At 38.3% G+C, this 16,177-nt stretch overlaps 2 protein-coding genes across 2 annotated transcripts; both read right to left on the bottom strand.

Moving 5' to 3' along the window:
- Positions 1 to 510: 510 nt before the first annotated feature.
- On the bottom strand, positions 511 to 2,902 carry LOC136668076 (proteinase-activated receptor 2-like). The gene is made up of 2 exons (XM_066645321.1): positions 2,713 to 2,902; positions 511 to 1,535 (listed from the first exon to the last, which is right to left on the bottom strand). The coding sequence occupies exons 1-2, from the start codon at positions 2,900 to 2,902 to the stop codon at positions 511 to 513; spliced, it is 1,215 nt and encodes a 404-aa protein (XP_066501418.1).
- An 8,620-nt stretch (positions 2,903 to 11,522) lies between these two features.
- On the bottom strand, positions 11,523 to 16,123 carry LOC136668826 (proteinase-activated receptor 2-like). The gene is made up of 2 exons (XM_066646545.1): positions 16,011 to 16,123; positions 11,523 to 13,331 (listed from the first exon to the last, which is right to left on the bottom strand). The coding sequence occupies exons 1-2, from the start codon at positions 16,075 to 16,077 to the stop codon at positions 12,223 to 12,225; spliced, it is 1,176 nt and encodes a 391-aa protein (XP_066502642.1). The 5' UTR covers positions 16,078 to 16,123; the 3' UTR covers positions 11,523 to 12,222.
- Between the last annotated feature and the right edge of the window lie 54 nt (positions 16,124 to 16,177).

Below are 16,177 nucleotides of genomic sequence, written 5' to 3'. Positions count from 1 at the left end.
TCAAGGGTGTGTTCCTGCCTTGTGCCCAATGATTCCGGGTAGGCAGAAAAATGTAGGAACCACGGTCGTATATCAGTTTTTGGTGTTGCACCAATTGAATAGACATTTTAAACAATCTGAAGGATTACATCAGAAGTTAATTTTTTCAACTGTGATGGCCACACACCTTTTCTCTCCTGATTCACCTAGCCAAAGGTGTAGGACCTGCAAAAGTGTGGCTTACAAGCATATTTGAAACTAATAAAGGTAACTTCCTTTTTCAAAACTCTGGAATGCATTCTCTGAGTAGATAACAAAGTGCTTTAACAAGTCACTCTAAATATGTGTCTCTGGTATGTCAACTGTTTAATACCACAGCATATATTTTCAGTGTAAATCAGGAAAGAAATTACAGTTTACTCAAAAGTAATGTAATTAAGCTTTCTTATTAAGGAATCATTTGTATATCCAATAATTCTGTGGTTTAGGCTTTTGTCTTAAGAGACTCTGCAATCTGTTGAAGTACCACATTTAAGTTTCTGAAAGTGTTGTGGTTTCTCTGGAAGACTTCAGAGGTGTGGAAGACACCTCCATCCTCTTGGCTGTGCGTTCACTTCGACATATCAGTGTATTTTTCACATTCTGTCTGAACTCCTCCGAGATAAAATAATACACAAATGGATCCAGGCAGCTGTTGAGACTGCACAGACACAGCGCCACAATGTAGAACCCATATACATTGTTCTGAATTCCTGCATTCAGCAGAGAGTAGTGGACCATCAGCATGATGTTACTGGGAGTGAAACACACCAGGAACATCACCAGCACTGTGATCATGAGGACCATAGCCTTCTTTTTCTTCTTATTGCTGCCAGATTCTGATACAGATTTCCCGAGGGACTGAAATGTGAACACATACGCTACTATACACACCACACAGGGAATTATATATCCCACTGTGCCCATAGTCAGGAAATATAGAGAAGGAATACTTGATTGGCTGGGGCGTGTCACGTCATGGCAGGTGGTTAAATTCATATTCAGGACATTAACAGCTTGTTCATACATGTAGAGAGGAGCTGTGATGAGCCAGACCACAATCCACACACAAACACATACACACACCGTTGTTCTGAGTTTTTGTTTTCGTGAAAGTGGGTGAGCTACTGTCCAGTATCGCTGCACACTGATGCACGCGATGAATATTGTGGAGCAGTACATATTTCCATAGAAAAATCCCACTAGGACTTTACACAGTGCATCTCCGAAGATCCAGTTGTTCCCATTGAAGTGGTAGGAGATCTTCAGTGGGAGCCAGATGATGAAGAGCAGGTCAGCCAGGGCGAGGTTGGCCATCAGGATGGACGCTGGATGCTTCTCCTTCGTCCTGAAGAGGAAGACCCAGATGGCCATGGCGTTGGTGGGTAAACCCACTATGAAGATGATGATGTAAACCACAGGAAGGAAGACTGTAGTGAGGTAGCTTTGGAGAACTTCCTGGGTAATACGGTTAACCCTTGCTCCCTCATCAGTATCCTCCACCACGTAAAATCCACCTGTTAAAATTAAGTCTGAGTGAATGAACCATTGACTATTTGGAACGTGATGTTGTAGCACTAGACCAAATATAATCCAAATCAAGAAGTTAAAAATATCAGAGCTGACAACTCATGAATAGTGAAAATGATGTACACATTAGCTGGGTCCGGCATTACCTGATCTGCATCCCCTGCCAAATTTATCCCAAGCATTTATTTATCAACATTTCATGGCACTATTATGATGCTTTCCACCGTATGGTACCTTCCTAGCTTGGCTCGGCTCAACTCACATTTTTATCCCTGGTCACTGGTCACATTTCCACCACTAACACCCCCAACCCCCCCCCCCCCCGGCTTGTGCCCAGTATTGTCTCAAAACCCTTTCTCATGTGGTTGTTGGGACTGAACACAGCTCTGTCATCAGACAGATCAAATAGAGTAATTATACAAGCTGCTGTTGTGGGTAAAATAATGTGATCTCTGCTGTAGGTGGATATATTACAGATGAAGTGTTTGTGCAGCGTCGAGTGCTCTGCAACTTTACATGTCACGATTTAGTTCCTATTGGAGGGACTAGAAAGAACCTGGTTCCAGGCACCAGGGACCAAATTTACCTAATGGAAAAGCAGAAAAGCTGAGTAGAGTCGAGCAGAGTCAAGCATGTTCTCCATTAGGTGGAGAAGTCACATTCATTCATTATCTGTACCCGCTTATTCTGTTCAGGGTCGCAGTGGGTCCAGAGCCTACCTGGAATCATTGGGTGCAAGGTGGGAACACACCCTGGAGGGGGCGCTAGTCCTTCACTGGGTAACACACACACTCACACATTCACTCACACACTCACACCTATGGACACTTTTTAAATCACCAATACACCTACTAACGTGTGTCTTTGGACTGTGGGAGGAAACTGGAGCACCCAGAGGAAACCCACACGGACACGGGGAGAACACACCAACTCCTCACAGACAGTCACCCGGAGCGGGACTCAAACCCACAACCTTGTGAGAGCGACACTACCTGCTGCGCCACTATGCCGCCCAAAAGTAACATTATACCTTTTAATTGATTTATTTATTTATTGGAAAATATGAAGTTGTTATGAACATGTATTAGTCTGAACTGTGCAATCTAAAATGGGGATCACTATGGGGATCACTATCAGGGCATTTAAAAAAATGTCCAGTGTGACTGGCTCCTTTCCCCATATAAAAGAGTGAGGGACTGCTTGTTGTTGTAAACAGCAGCAACTCTCGTGTCCATCCCTTTTCCAGCATGCTCTTCCCTAAATAAAGGAAGTGTGGCGAGGAAGGGAGTGTGGTGAGATTCCTCAGCACAGAATGCTGCTGGCTACCGAAGGTAGTGAAAAAGTACAACGACATTGTTCACAGAAGAGAATTTAAATCAGTGTTGATTAATATTATTGTGTTGATATACTATTAGTGTTGATTAACACTGGTGAATTTTCTGTGTGCCTTGCGCCCAGTGATTCTGGGTAGGCTCCGGCCCCATCGCAACGCTTAACTGGATAAGCGGTTACAGACAATGAATGAATGAATGAACGAATAAATGAATGTGGGATTAATAAAGTGTATGTAAACCAATCATCCTATTTGTCAAAAAATAAATGTGTTTACTGCCTACTATACCAATGGACCACATGTACAATTTTGACAGGTTATTAATTGCAGACAATCAGTAATATCCTTTTTTGTTCCATAATTGGGCATAGGGCTTGGACCCGATAATTGCTGTTTAGAATGTAGACGCATCCTGTGTGATTTGTAACAGGGGTAGGCTAATAATGTCTCTGGTATAGCATTGTGTTCCCAAACTGGGAATCAAACCTTCTCAGAATTCTCTGCTAGAAATAGACCACTGTTAAATAAAGAAAATTACAAAAATAAATCTTAAAACATACACTATTCATTAGAAGGCCATATTCACCATTCCTGATGCTAAAATGTAGCATATCTTTATGCAGGTATATGCCTGTGTATGGCAATACAAACTAAATATAAACAAATATGACATTCATTTTCCTAGATAATGTTTTTCCTACATTCTCTGACTTTGACATTTTTACAAATGGTCTAGCTTCTCAAGTCCAATTAATTGAACAGGTTTAGGAATTAATCAGTAGCTTTGTTTGTTATTTATTTATTTTGGATTATTATTAGGTACATTGCTGATGCGTTCAGTTCTGAGTGGCTTCCATATGCTGTTGAGTATAAATAGAGTGAGAACTTACCAGGGCCAGGATTTAAAAAGGGGTTCTGTGAAAATTTAGGAAGGGACACATTAGATATTGTGTCCATATCATCACCAGTAAATGTATCTGTTTGGAGAGAAAGAAGATCTAGATCTGATTTCAACATCATAATGTAATAATTATAACTTCTGATAAATGTTACATCTCTGAATATGGATATACTGTATAATATGCATATATTGTATAATATACAGTCGCGAAGAGAAATATATCACTGCTTACCTTTAAACAAAGCATCCATTAGATCCCAGCTATTGTTTCCAAGCCCAAGACTCTGGTCTTGTTTAGTAAAGTCTGAAGGGTGGTGATCCTGCTGTATTCATACTTCTTATATCTTTGCATGAAGCTGCATTTACATCATTGTTATTGTATTTACGCCACGCCTGATTCCAGGAACATTTATCCCACTGTTGTGGGTTTCTCTTAATTGTGCTGTAATGGAAAGTGTAGCTTTTATGGCACACAAATCCTTCCATTTCCGTTAAGGCCAACTTACACTTATCTTAGTTATCTTTGTCCTAATTAATATTCTGGCAGCAGCCTTTGGGGAAGCTATAGCGCACTAATGGATTTTTGAAGAGGCCATTATGGCCTGCTGGAAAGGACTGGATACTAAAGGATACTATGATATCTTATTTTGGCAGAATGTTATCGCGATGTGCGATTTACAGCGGCTGAGGTAAGTAAACCTCGGTTGTGTGCAGTGGGCGAGAACAAGCCGTGATGCAATCGCTGTCTAACTACAGCATCTCAATAATCTACCTTATGAGGACAGACGACCGCTAGAACGCTATCTGCTTAAACGGCTGTCTATGCAGTCAGTGCCTACTCAGGCAGCTCACTGGGTTTTGGGACATAGATGTGATTAGTGTTCAGAGGAATAGGTAATGTGCTAATTGTATCATAAAAATTGTTCATATTTAAGTCCAATTTATCGATTAATCCGATATTTTTTAGTAAATTTCGATAGGTTTTAGTGGTTGCTGTTATTGTAATTAATGGTTCTTTTAAGAAAAGAAAAATATAATCTGCATATAGACTAATTTTATGTGCCATATAATGTGTCTATTCTGTTTATAGTACAGTGAAGATATTGAAGAGATAGGAAGAGAGTGGACATCTTTGCCTAGTGCCTCAGTGTAATGTGAAAGGTTGTGATATTAATCCGTTAGTGTTAACTGTGGCCTTAGGTGTAGTATATAAAATTGGAATACATTTAATAAATTATTCTCCAAATCCAAATCTATGTAATGTGGTGAATACAAATTTTCAGCTAACTGTCAAAAGCTTTTATTGCATCTAAGGTGACAATTGTCATTGGTATTTTTTGATGAGTGGTGTAATTGATATATACAGCATCCTGCTGATTATAAGAGAAAGATTGTCAGCCTGCCCCCTCCAGGGTGTATTCCCGCCTTGCGCCCAATGATTCCAGGTAGGCTCTGGACCCACCGCGACCCTGAATTGGATAAGCGGTTATAGATAATGAATGAATGAATGAATGATTGTCAGCCTTTGAGAAAACTTGTTTGGTCAAGATGTATCAAGGATACAGGTTTACATTTTTTTGGCTAGAGCTTTGCTTGTAATCCTAAAAGAAAGTAGCATCTTTGTTTGGTTTAAGATGAAGGAAGGTGGTTGCAGTATTCATATTTCTTGGCAGTTTCTATATTTTGTTTAATTTCTAATATCAGTCTATTAAACATTGGGGCTAAGTTTGACCAAAAGTGTTTGTAGAACTCGGCAGGGAAACCATCAGGCTCTGGTGCCTTGTTATTGGGCATATGGATTAAAGCTTTATAAAATACTTGTTGCTATATTGGATCATCAAACATAAGCAGTTGTATGGTTATTGCAGGACAAAACGGAATGAATTCTTAAGGTCCCCTGCATAAAGGGGCTCAATTTTTTTTATTACTGTCATGTCACAAAAACACCCACTACAGCGCTTCACAGAGAAAGGCAACACTGAACACAAGCACAAAGGAAGACAGAGAATATGTACCCAAACAAGACCTGTGAGGAACAGGCAAACACATTAAATACCAAGGAAAATAGTGAAAAGGGAAATGCATGGTCAGGACAAAGGCAGGAACAAAGAAAGAAAAAAAAACAAGGAATGTAGTCACACACCAGAATACCCAAAAGAACAAGCACATGGCCGGGAAACAAAAACAATACCAATCAGAACAGACAGTGACCCTTTTCTAGGAGTGCAAAATCAGAGGCACACAAACGTAAACGCTCAAAATAGAGAAAAAAGGGGAGGCTAAGACAGAACCAGGCACTAGACGCCAGGCAGGACAGCTAACTTGCATCACAAGACGGGACAAGATGAAAATCAAAACAGAAGGCACAACGAGAGAGATAAAAGCACACCCAATGGAAACATAACCCAGTAATAAGTGGAATTTAAAGGAATCTGCATGTTATATATAAACATTTGTATTTACATTTATTTTTACATATCTAACATACTCAAATCTCAAATAAATAGCTTATGATTTCAGAAAAAAAAACATATATTTAAAGTAAAGAAGGTGGTACTCAAGTGCCCTCAATTTATTGTATTTTTTGTCCATAAAAGGTACACAACAAACAAAACGCAACAGTGCTTCTGAATCTGACTTCTGAATCTGGAAGGACTTTCTTAAGGAGTCACTAAAAAGCTAATTTATGATGCTGCAGTGAATGATGGGATATTGTTTAGCAAGTCATGAACTGATGCGTCTGAACTCTCTGAATCTTTGGCCAACAGTTCATACCAGTGACTCTCAGACGCTCAAAGAATAATTTCTTTGGAAGTCAACTCAACAGTAAACGGAGCATTTTCTTGTTTTAAAACAGAACAAACTCAAATATGCATGTTAATATACCCTTGAAGGTAAAGGATTTGCAAGTGTTCATATAATACATATTTTGTCTCTATCCCAGCTCATAACAAAGACGGCCAATCTATTCATACACTGAATATCTAATACATGTGTCCTGGGTTAAAGCAAAAATTCAGCTGTACCATAATAAATGGACTGAGAAACACAAACTTTGTTAGCTAGGTTAGATAACTCACCTTGTTGTAACCAACCGCGTCACTAGCTATGATATACCTCCTATACTCTAGGGGGAGGGAGGTTATCATGCCTAGGGGTATAAATAGGTGAAGCCAGGTAAGAGAGAGAGTTGACCTACAGGCACATTTACTCTCTGCTTGGAAGACCTCCTAGTTGAGAAACTTTGAGTTTCAGGCTCATTACGGAGGTTCTTAATGTGCTGGTGGCTTGGACTGAGAACTGCTTGGAGGCTTAGCTGTACCCAAATTCCTTCAGTTTTATGTCTTCCACATGCTGGACTGCAGTACAACTGGTGGGACTAATTATCTCCTATTATGTTAAGGATCTCCCCAAACCTAAGCCCATGCTCCTATAGGCTGGGAACAAAAAAGAAAAGGGGACAAAATAAAGGACTGTGTTTTGAGGGGTTATTTGTTTGTGGGGTTTTTTTGGGGGGGCGGGGGGTCTTTCTCTTCTTTCCCAAACAGAGAGTCACGACTCGGTTATGGTATGTCGATTCCATTCGAAAATGGTCAGAACTGAGCCTTTTTTAAGACGTCTTCGCTGAGTGTCCACAGCAAAATCACTCTCTTTAAAGTGAGTGCTGCACACTTTGGTGTTCTTTGTAACAGTGAAGTTTTCGCACCGTATCTTGACCAGCCATTTCTTCGGAAGCACCTCATCCTCAGGGAAAGAATGAAAACTCAGCACTGAATTATACCTTGACGAAACAGAGCAGTGGCACTGAACAATGCTCCGAAGCACTCTCTTCCTGCTTCTGAAAAGCACTCTTGCCGATATTCATCTTCCAAAACACCCGCTAAACTCTAGACACACCATTAAAAGAATCGCTAAAAACCTAGAAAGGAAGCGACGATGCCGGTATAATCCCAAACGGAAACACGTCACAGTTTGTAATGCACAGAACCAATTTCCTTGTGATATTGTGGTTTTCTGATCAGAAATAATAGATATTTTGGTTTAGTTTTTTAGTTAATTTTGTTGATGAAAAGTGCAAAACATTTTTTCATAGTTCTTGCCTTTAAATGTATATACTATTATTATTATATTTATTTTGTTAACCTCTGTTTTTCAAGTGAAATATAGGTCATCAACCTGGCTCTGACTCTGAGTCTTTCTGAGACACCCGAGGCTGACTGAATAAGTCCCAGATGTGGACAAAAACAACAAAATAACCAAACACAGGGACAACATCAACAGCTTTTTCCAAACAACACATCAAACAAGAACCACAAATAACGATCATCTGAAGAGCATATTCAGAACTGTAGTCAGGAGACTGCTTTTTCAAAACAGACTCAAAGATATCCTCAAAGTAATCCTCAAAAACATTCCTCTCTATGCATCACTTGCAATGTAAAAAATAATGTAAGAGGGTGTGAAAACCCACTCAAACACTTTAATAAATGGCCATGTTTTATTGATTCATTCATTGTTTATAACCGCTTATCCACTTCAGGGGCACTATGGGTCCGGAGTCCACCTGGAACCACAGGGTCCCAAGATAATTGCTTCTTGGGCAATTTAAAACTGCTTACATGTCTGGGGTCTTCTGACCTTGGAAGTTGTAGATAATTATAAACAGACTATCATGCAATTAAGGAATGCCTTGAGATACGACAAAGAGATAATGTTGCTGGGACTATTTTTGCCACATTATCAGTTTCAAATTAAGTTTCCCAGTACAGTTAAACACACACTGCACAACACAGACACTCTGTAACAATCAGTCATTTTTAATTGGTATTAAAAACATATTAGCATGCTAATAATTATCAAAATAATCATAAATTGCAGCTCTAATGTGTTCAGACACAAGGCACATTGCATAATATTAATCATTACATTACAGAGCAGTTCAGAAACCTACAGATATATTAACATGAGGAATTTCTCATGTGCCATATAATGTGTGTGTGTGTGTGTGTGTTGGAATCCTGTGCCATGAATTATCTACAATAACCATCAAGTCTTTACACCACAATTGACTGACTCTGCTTGGGGCAAGAGATGAAGTCCATGAGGCCTCAGATTTGAAGAAGATAATTGGCTATATTTATGATGCTGTGTGCTTATTTTTTTTTTATTAAAGTGGAAGACAAATAAGAGTCTTAAATAAGCAATTAATTCTACAATATTTTGACTCTGCTTTGCCATTATTTAAAAAGGCTAGTGGACAGGCACTGACTGTCCTGATGGCAGTTGGCTTAACAAAAATGTTTGAGAACAGTCTGACGACAAAGATGCTTTGTCTGATAGACTACAGTCCAGAAGGATTTACAAGTGCATACTTATCCCCTGTCCCCTGCATTCCTTATTTTGATGTAAGAAAGTTGGCAACCCTATGCACACAGTGTATGCTGGGAGAAGATGTGGCGACGGAATTTCTTTTTCCCTTTTCAAGACAAAACAAAAATAAAGAAAAAACATTAATTGAATGCCTGTTACAATCTTTGATTAATCTAACTGGAAAGCCACTAGTTGAAATAGCATTAGCACATGCTAACAGAAGGAACCTGATTATTTATGAAGGTAAAGTAAGCCTGCAGAAAAAGCCAATTAAAATATTTATTCATATATCACTGCAGTATTTAAGGCAGCCTGAATTGATGTTTATGTTCTTTCCTGATGTTATGATTCTATGTTACATGGTTCCATTTTAGGTTAGGAAACAGAAAGTCTGTGGTATGTCATCAGGAGGAAATCTGCCAGCTTTCCACTGTTCTTGGCAACAGCTCAATTGATCCTTGAGTATTTAAGCTGGTTCTTAATGCAAACTGTTTGAATGAACCATCAGTCAATTTCAGTTTTGTTTGCATTTCTGTGAAACTCCACACAAATATTCTGCATCATAATCAAGGGTGACTGCACACTGTAGAGGCTCACAGATACGCTGATACTGTGAAGCTGTGGATCAAGTTTATATCGTCTGATGATGCAGTACTGTGCCCCATCACACCCCAACAGTAATTGATAGGAACTACCGTGAACAAAATAGAGCACTTTCAGGATTGTTGGATTGTTCGTCCTAATATTTTATGATATTTTAGGACTTTGCCTTTATTTTACAAGAATATTAGATTAATTCAACAGATTCTGGCAGAGAGAGGACAAACAATGTGTGATCAGGATGGTGAAGAGAGAAATGACATTGCTTAATTTTATACTTTGGTGTGCGTGCTGCCTCCTAGTGCATATGTTCACATTTGCATTTGTATACAAATATGAACACGTCTTCAAAACTATTGTTGGGAGATGTGCCATGCTGCTGTCTTCAAGTGGTTACACTCCAGAAAAAAAGAAAAGGCACAGTGCAGGTTGGAACAATTTGTTGATCTTCGTCTTCTGTGTTTTGGTGTCATGGTCACATGGAGCACATTCCTTACCAAACCTCTAGTTTTTCCACCTATGTCTGGTTCTAACTGAAATTTTAGGCCTTTGTAAGTTTAAGAACACAAGAACAAGGCATTTTATCATGGAAACCACATTTATTTAAAAAAAATAATAATTCACATTTGAGATATTAGAGGATAACAGACCTGAGTAAATAATACAGCAAATATATGATAAGTAAATAGTCAGTCTAAGGCACTGTAGTCCTGTAAACATAAAACAGTATGATTCACAAGGCAGCACACTTTTAATGGTTATCTTAATGCCTCTCAGTGGTTATCTTAATGCCTCTCATAAATACATATTTCTATTAACTGACCTGAAAGCAGTGTGCAGCGCTTTATTTTAATAAAACAATACAAAATACGCCATAGCTTTTGCTCCCAGAATGTGTGTATCTAAAACATACACTAAATACTTACACTATATGTCCAAACATTTGTGGACACTTATTTAAACAGTCATTTGTTCATTTAAGTTGATCTCATTGCTAAAGGAGATCACCATAAGGCTTTTATAATCACCACAGAAATTCTGTGTTATTAGAAAGGCGCCATGCCCTGTGCCATGTCTTGGCTAGAGAGGTATTAATATGCCCACAGCACTGGGTTATGAGTGGTGGACTCCATTCCTCACTAATGTTTTTGAATCCTCATAACAATATTTCAACATCCAATATAACCTTCTTAAAAGAATGGAGACCATTCTTAAAATTGAGATCAGAGGACATTCTGAATGAGCAGTTGATCTACAGTCTGTTGCCTAGATAGTGTTTATGAAGCAAGTAAACTAACTTCACATTGTGATGAATTTTGCAGACAACACAAGCTTCTTGGCAAGTATTTGGACAGTGCAAAAAGAACCCCCCCACCCCCCATTTCAGTGCTTTAACAGATAAATGCATTTTCAAGAATCAGAAATTCTCAATGTACTTTATATTATATAATATTAACAGTAGTAAGGCTGTGCCATATCATATCACTGGCAATAATATATCATTTAAAAAAGTGTTTAAAAAATAGCGTAGTAATAGTGATATTCTGATTTGTTCATATAATAGCATTATATAAGTTAGTCACTTTGGTACATTATTTGTTAATACATTATATATTATTTGGTACAGCAAATGCATGTACACTGGAAATTGTTTTCATTATTATGAATAAAATTTTCTGCACTTAAGTTATTTTTGTTAAAATAATAACCAAATATTTACAGGTTTTAACAAATGTTATTTTTCTACTGAATATTTGAAACTGTTACATTAAACAAGAATAACACTAATATTTATTTTATAGTCAATTAATAAAATATTTTTTCAGCACCAAGAATATCAGTGGTGCTTAAAAAAAAACCCTGAAATATTGCGATATTTTTTTAGTGCCTTATCGCCCAACCCTGAGCAGCATTCATTAAAACTGTGGAAAATAAATAAGACAGCAGGACACAACCTGCAGAATGTGCTTATGGTCATGTTTTCTTGTTGCCATGGCAACCTCATCTACCAAGTTTTCACAGCAACAGAGAAACATAGTCCTTAAGATACTTTTTCAAGGGTTTGTAAAAGACATATAATCGATTGGAACCGTAAGTGAGCAGGGACACAAAAAAAATAAATAACTAAATAAAAAAAAAACGGCCAGTGGAAAAGCAAAAGAGCTGAGTTGTGTTGGTTCCATGTGGTGGAAAAGCACCATTAGTTCATAGTTAAATGCAGGACAGTGACATGAGGTACCCACCATTCAGGACCACGTTAAAGACATAAACTTGCTCAAGTGCTTTCAAAATCATTCAGTATTTAGTTGTGCTGCCCTGTCTGTTTCAAAAGGAAACTACCGCAGGGTTTCAGTAACTTTCCAGTGGAGATTTCCTGAAACTGAAGATCCATACTCCCATTAGAGGGCCTAAGTTAAGTAGTTGGTTAAGACAGTATATGATATATTATATTGATATGCTTACTATATTCTCAGCAGGTGTTGCTCTGAGAGTGGGTGGAGTCAGAAGTGTAGGTGGAGCTTTGAGCATGGGTGGAGTCTGAGGCATAGGTGCTGCTGGTTTTTGAGAATTTCAGAGCATTGAAGGAAACCTTCATCCTCTTGGCTGTGCGTTCACTACGACATATGAGTGTATTTTTCACATTCTCTCTGAACTCCTCAGAGATAAAATAATACACAAACGGATCCAGGCAGCTGTTGAGACTGGACAGGCACAGAGTGATGATGTAGAAGCCATAGCCATTGTTGGGAATGTTAGCAGCCAAGAGAGAGTAGTGTACAATCAGCATGATGTTACTGGGAGTGAAACACACCAGGAACATCACCAGCACTGTGATGATGAGGATGATAGCCTTCTTCCTCTTTTTACCAATATTGACATCTATAATGGATCTCTTGAGAAAGCGAAACATCAGCACATACGCCACAGTACACACCGCACAGGGAATAACAAATCCCATAATGCCCATAGTCAGGAAATATCCAATGGGAATATTTGATTGACTTGGGCGTGTCACGTCGTGGCAAGTGACGATGCCAATATTAAGGACTTTAACAGTCTGGTCATAGAGATACAGAGGGGTAGTAACGAGCCACACCACAATCCACACACAAACACACACACGCACCGTCATCCGGTTATTGATCTTTTCAGACAGTGGATGGACAATGGCCCAGTATCGCTGCACACTGATGCATGCAATGAAGATGGTGGAGCAGTACATATTCCCATAGAAAAATCCAACTAGAACTTTACACAGCTCCTCTCCGAAGATCCAGTTGTTCCCATTGAAGTGGTAGGAGATCTTCAGTGGGAGCCAGATGATGAAGAGCAGGTCAGCCAGGGCGAGGTTGGCCATCAGGATGGACGCTGGATGCTTCTTCTTCGTCCTGAAGAGGAAGACCCAGATGGCCATGGCGTTGGTGGGTAAACCCACTATGAAGATGATGATGTAAACCACAGGGAGGAAGACTGTGGTGAGATTGCTGTTCAGAACATTCTGGGCAGTAACGCTCACGCTTACACCTTCTGGAGTCTCTACACCATCAAACCCTCGGGCATTAATAGTAACCTTTGATCCTGGGGTGGAAAAAATATAGAAAAATATAATTTCATAGAACATTCAGTCAGATTTACATAAAATCACATCCAAAGGCCTCCATTTTTGTTTATAAAATGTTAATAAAATGACCATAGTAATGTCAAGTTATGTATTTCTCTGTGAAAATACTGTGCTTCATCCCTTAGCCTTTTTGTTTTGAGGTAAGTTAGGAGTGTTTGGTTTGTCTTTAAGAGTTTTCACCCATCATCATATTTTGCATGGTACAGCTATTGAGGATCACTTTAAAACCTATAGTAAGTAATAAACTTTAGTTCAATTCAGTGCCTTTTACAAACCCAATGACACTTTAAAATTCTAGGGGAGAAAAAAACTAGTTTAAGGACTTGACAAATATTTTGAGCAGAGATTTGAAGTGAGACGTGGTCGAACAGTTAGGAAGAACAGCAGGAAGAGAGTTCCAAAATTTGTTGGGCAGCGACAATAAAAGATCTCCCACCCAGAGTGGAAAATCTATCAATCCTAGACTTAAAAGGAATCCGGTGCAATTACTAAAGAACAGGAATGATATGAGCTCTACACTTGGTAAAAGTAAAAGCCCTGGCTGCTGAATTTTGGATGTACTGGACGCGCCTGATTAGTTTAACTGGTAGCCCATAAAACAGTGTGTTAGAATAGTTAATAAACAGTCAGCTGGCTTCTTTTTGAATTCCCTATAATCATGTATTTACTCTGAAAACAGTGTTTTAACAAGGAATCACTTAGTTGATAACATTGAAAGCTTGAAAATCTCACTTCCTGGAGATCTGAGGTGTGTTGAGTGAGGCATGTTCACATAACATACTGAAACAGGTTTACTTGCCAGAACCTTTTCTGTAAATTCTTTTATACTGTTGATTATATGCAAAACTGTAAGCTTTTTTACTTGTCATATTTGCATCAGATTTACAACGACACACTTGAAAGAGAGAATCCTGTTTCCATTTTTGGCAGCAGTCTTAGAGACTTCTGATTCATCTATTCAAAATGAAAACAATCACAAAACCTACATCATCAGGGGAATACCATTTGTTGAATTCTGCTTTTGGATAATGCAGGTTGGATAATGTATTGTAGTTAAGTGCCCCCCCCACCCCAAAAAAAAAAGGAAATGATTTGTGAATTCTGTCAAACTGAATATAATTTATAATGCCGGATATGTATTATCTAAACACCATTTATGTTCAAAATGTTTCTTAAAGGCTTGTATGTGTTTGAATGTTTGGGTTGTCATGTTTTAGTTATCACATCAAAAGGAACGTCATATCATAAGCTAATATAAGGAGCTATTTGTACAATGAATTAAATCACTCAGGAACACGAGTCCAACAGATATTTTATTTAGCTGAATATTTTTGTAGGCGGGATGTTCAAACCTTCTGCACATTTAGGCTACATTCTCTCTCTCTCTCTCTCTCTCTCTCTCTCTCTCTCACAGACATAGAAAAAGACACACTATATATATATATATATAAAAGACATTATATAATTCAATAATTGTTTCGTCACTGTCCAAAGAAACGTGCATCTACAAAACAGTAACTTTACAGGAGAAGGAAAATACTGGAAGTTAATGTCCAAATCACTGGAAGTTAATGTAAAAAGATTTTATTCCAAGTAATTTTGGAGCATTTCTATTGGTCCCTTATCATGAAATTTACACACAGTCAAACAGTAACTAAACATCCACAAACATTATGATACATGTTTTTATTTGGACAGCCACAGTATGTTTCAATTAATAATAATAATAATAATAATAATAATAATAATAATTGCTATTAGTTATAACAGTATGAAATAGAAACCCTAAATGTGGGAAAGAGTTTTATAAATAGGCCTAATCCTTATTCCGCATGCCTACATATTTAAGTGGGAAAACAGGCATCCAGAATAAACACTAACGCCATTTTATGAGCCACTTTGAAATGTCACACGGGTCATGACCAAAGTCCGAGCATATACTGTTAAATGGAAATTCAATTAATCACATTCAAAACAGTCAAGACTGATGGCAACCCTGATTCTAACCTCATTCTGTAAGACAAACAATTTATAAACACACATTTAGACCATTACAATACATGTTTTTAAAACTCTAGGTTCATTAATAGTTAGCTCTATTTCGGCTGAATTTCAGTGAACTTCAACCAATAACATGGAAATTCCTTTTTTAAACATTATTTATTTGGTTGTGATTTTGATTAGCACATTTCCCGCTTAAACCCTTTTCCACAACACGGTTCCGTCACAACTTGTGTTGGCACAGCTTAAGTGATTTAAAAAATATCACTGTATTACGTCACTATATTTAATGATAAGAAGGTAATTTATGTCAAGGAGAGATGACGCTTCTCTGGAATGTCCTGTTGTGTGAGAACTTTGCTGTTTATTTACCAAACCATAAGAGATGAGACCTGGCAGGACTCCTTTAAAAACAGGCTCATGACAAATCTTTCCCCTAGGACAGTGAAAGTCAGGCTTAAAAATAACCACAGGTCGCCTTGGTTAGTTTAACTGAGAAACCGCTAAACTACACAACAATGTACGTGACATTTTCAGGCCAGACGCCGTAATATCTGAATATGTAGAGTAGATGGACTCGGTGGTGATTCGAGCCAAAAGCAGGCTATCGGTTTATTTAGGATTCCTAAACTTACCTTGTAACGACACATCGACGCAAAACAATGCGATTAGGACGCGAATGTAGAGTGATTTGCTCGTCATATTGATCCTCCACAGAAACAGGGAGAGAGACAGAGACTGGTTCAGACCCTACAGGTGTGTGGAGTGTGTTGTGGTACGTGAATCCCCACCTCATTCTTCA

The sequence above is a fragment of the Hoplias malabaricus genome, chromosome 15 (assembly GCF_029633855.1).
Source record: "Hoplias malabaricus isolate fHopMal1 chromosome 15, fHopMal1.hap1, whole genome shotgun sequence".
Classification (NCBI taxonomy): Eukaryota; Metazoa; Chordata; class Actinopteri; order Characiformes; family Erythrinidae; genus Hoplias; species Hoplias malabaricus.
Note: the sequence above shows the minus strand (reverse complement) of the source record. Positions and strands in the feature narration are given on the sequence as shown.

Coding starts and splice junctions, on each gene's coding strand:
- LOC136668826 (XM_066646545.1), bottom strand. CDS start 16,077: ATGACGAGCAAATCACTCTACATTCGCGTCCTAATCGCATTGTTTTGC. Junction 13,332..16,010: donor CGTCGATGTGTCGTTACAAG/GTAAGTTTAGGA, acceptor TTTCCACCCCAG/GATCAAAGGTTACTATTAAT.
- LOC136668076 (XM_066645321.1), bottom strand. CDS start 2,902: ATGTCGTTGTACTTTTTCACTACCTTCGGTAGCCAGCAGCATTCTGTG. Junction 1,536..2,712: donor TTATATGGGGAAAGGAGCCA/GTCACACTGGAC, acceptor TAATTTTAACAG/GTGGATTTTACGTGGTGGAG.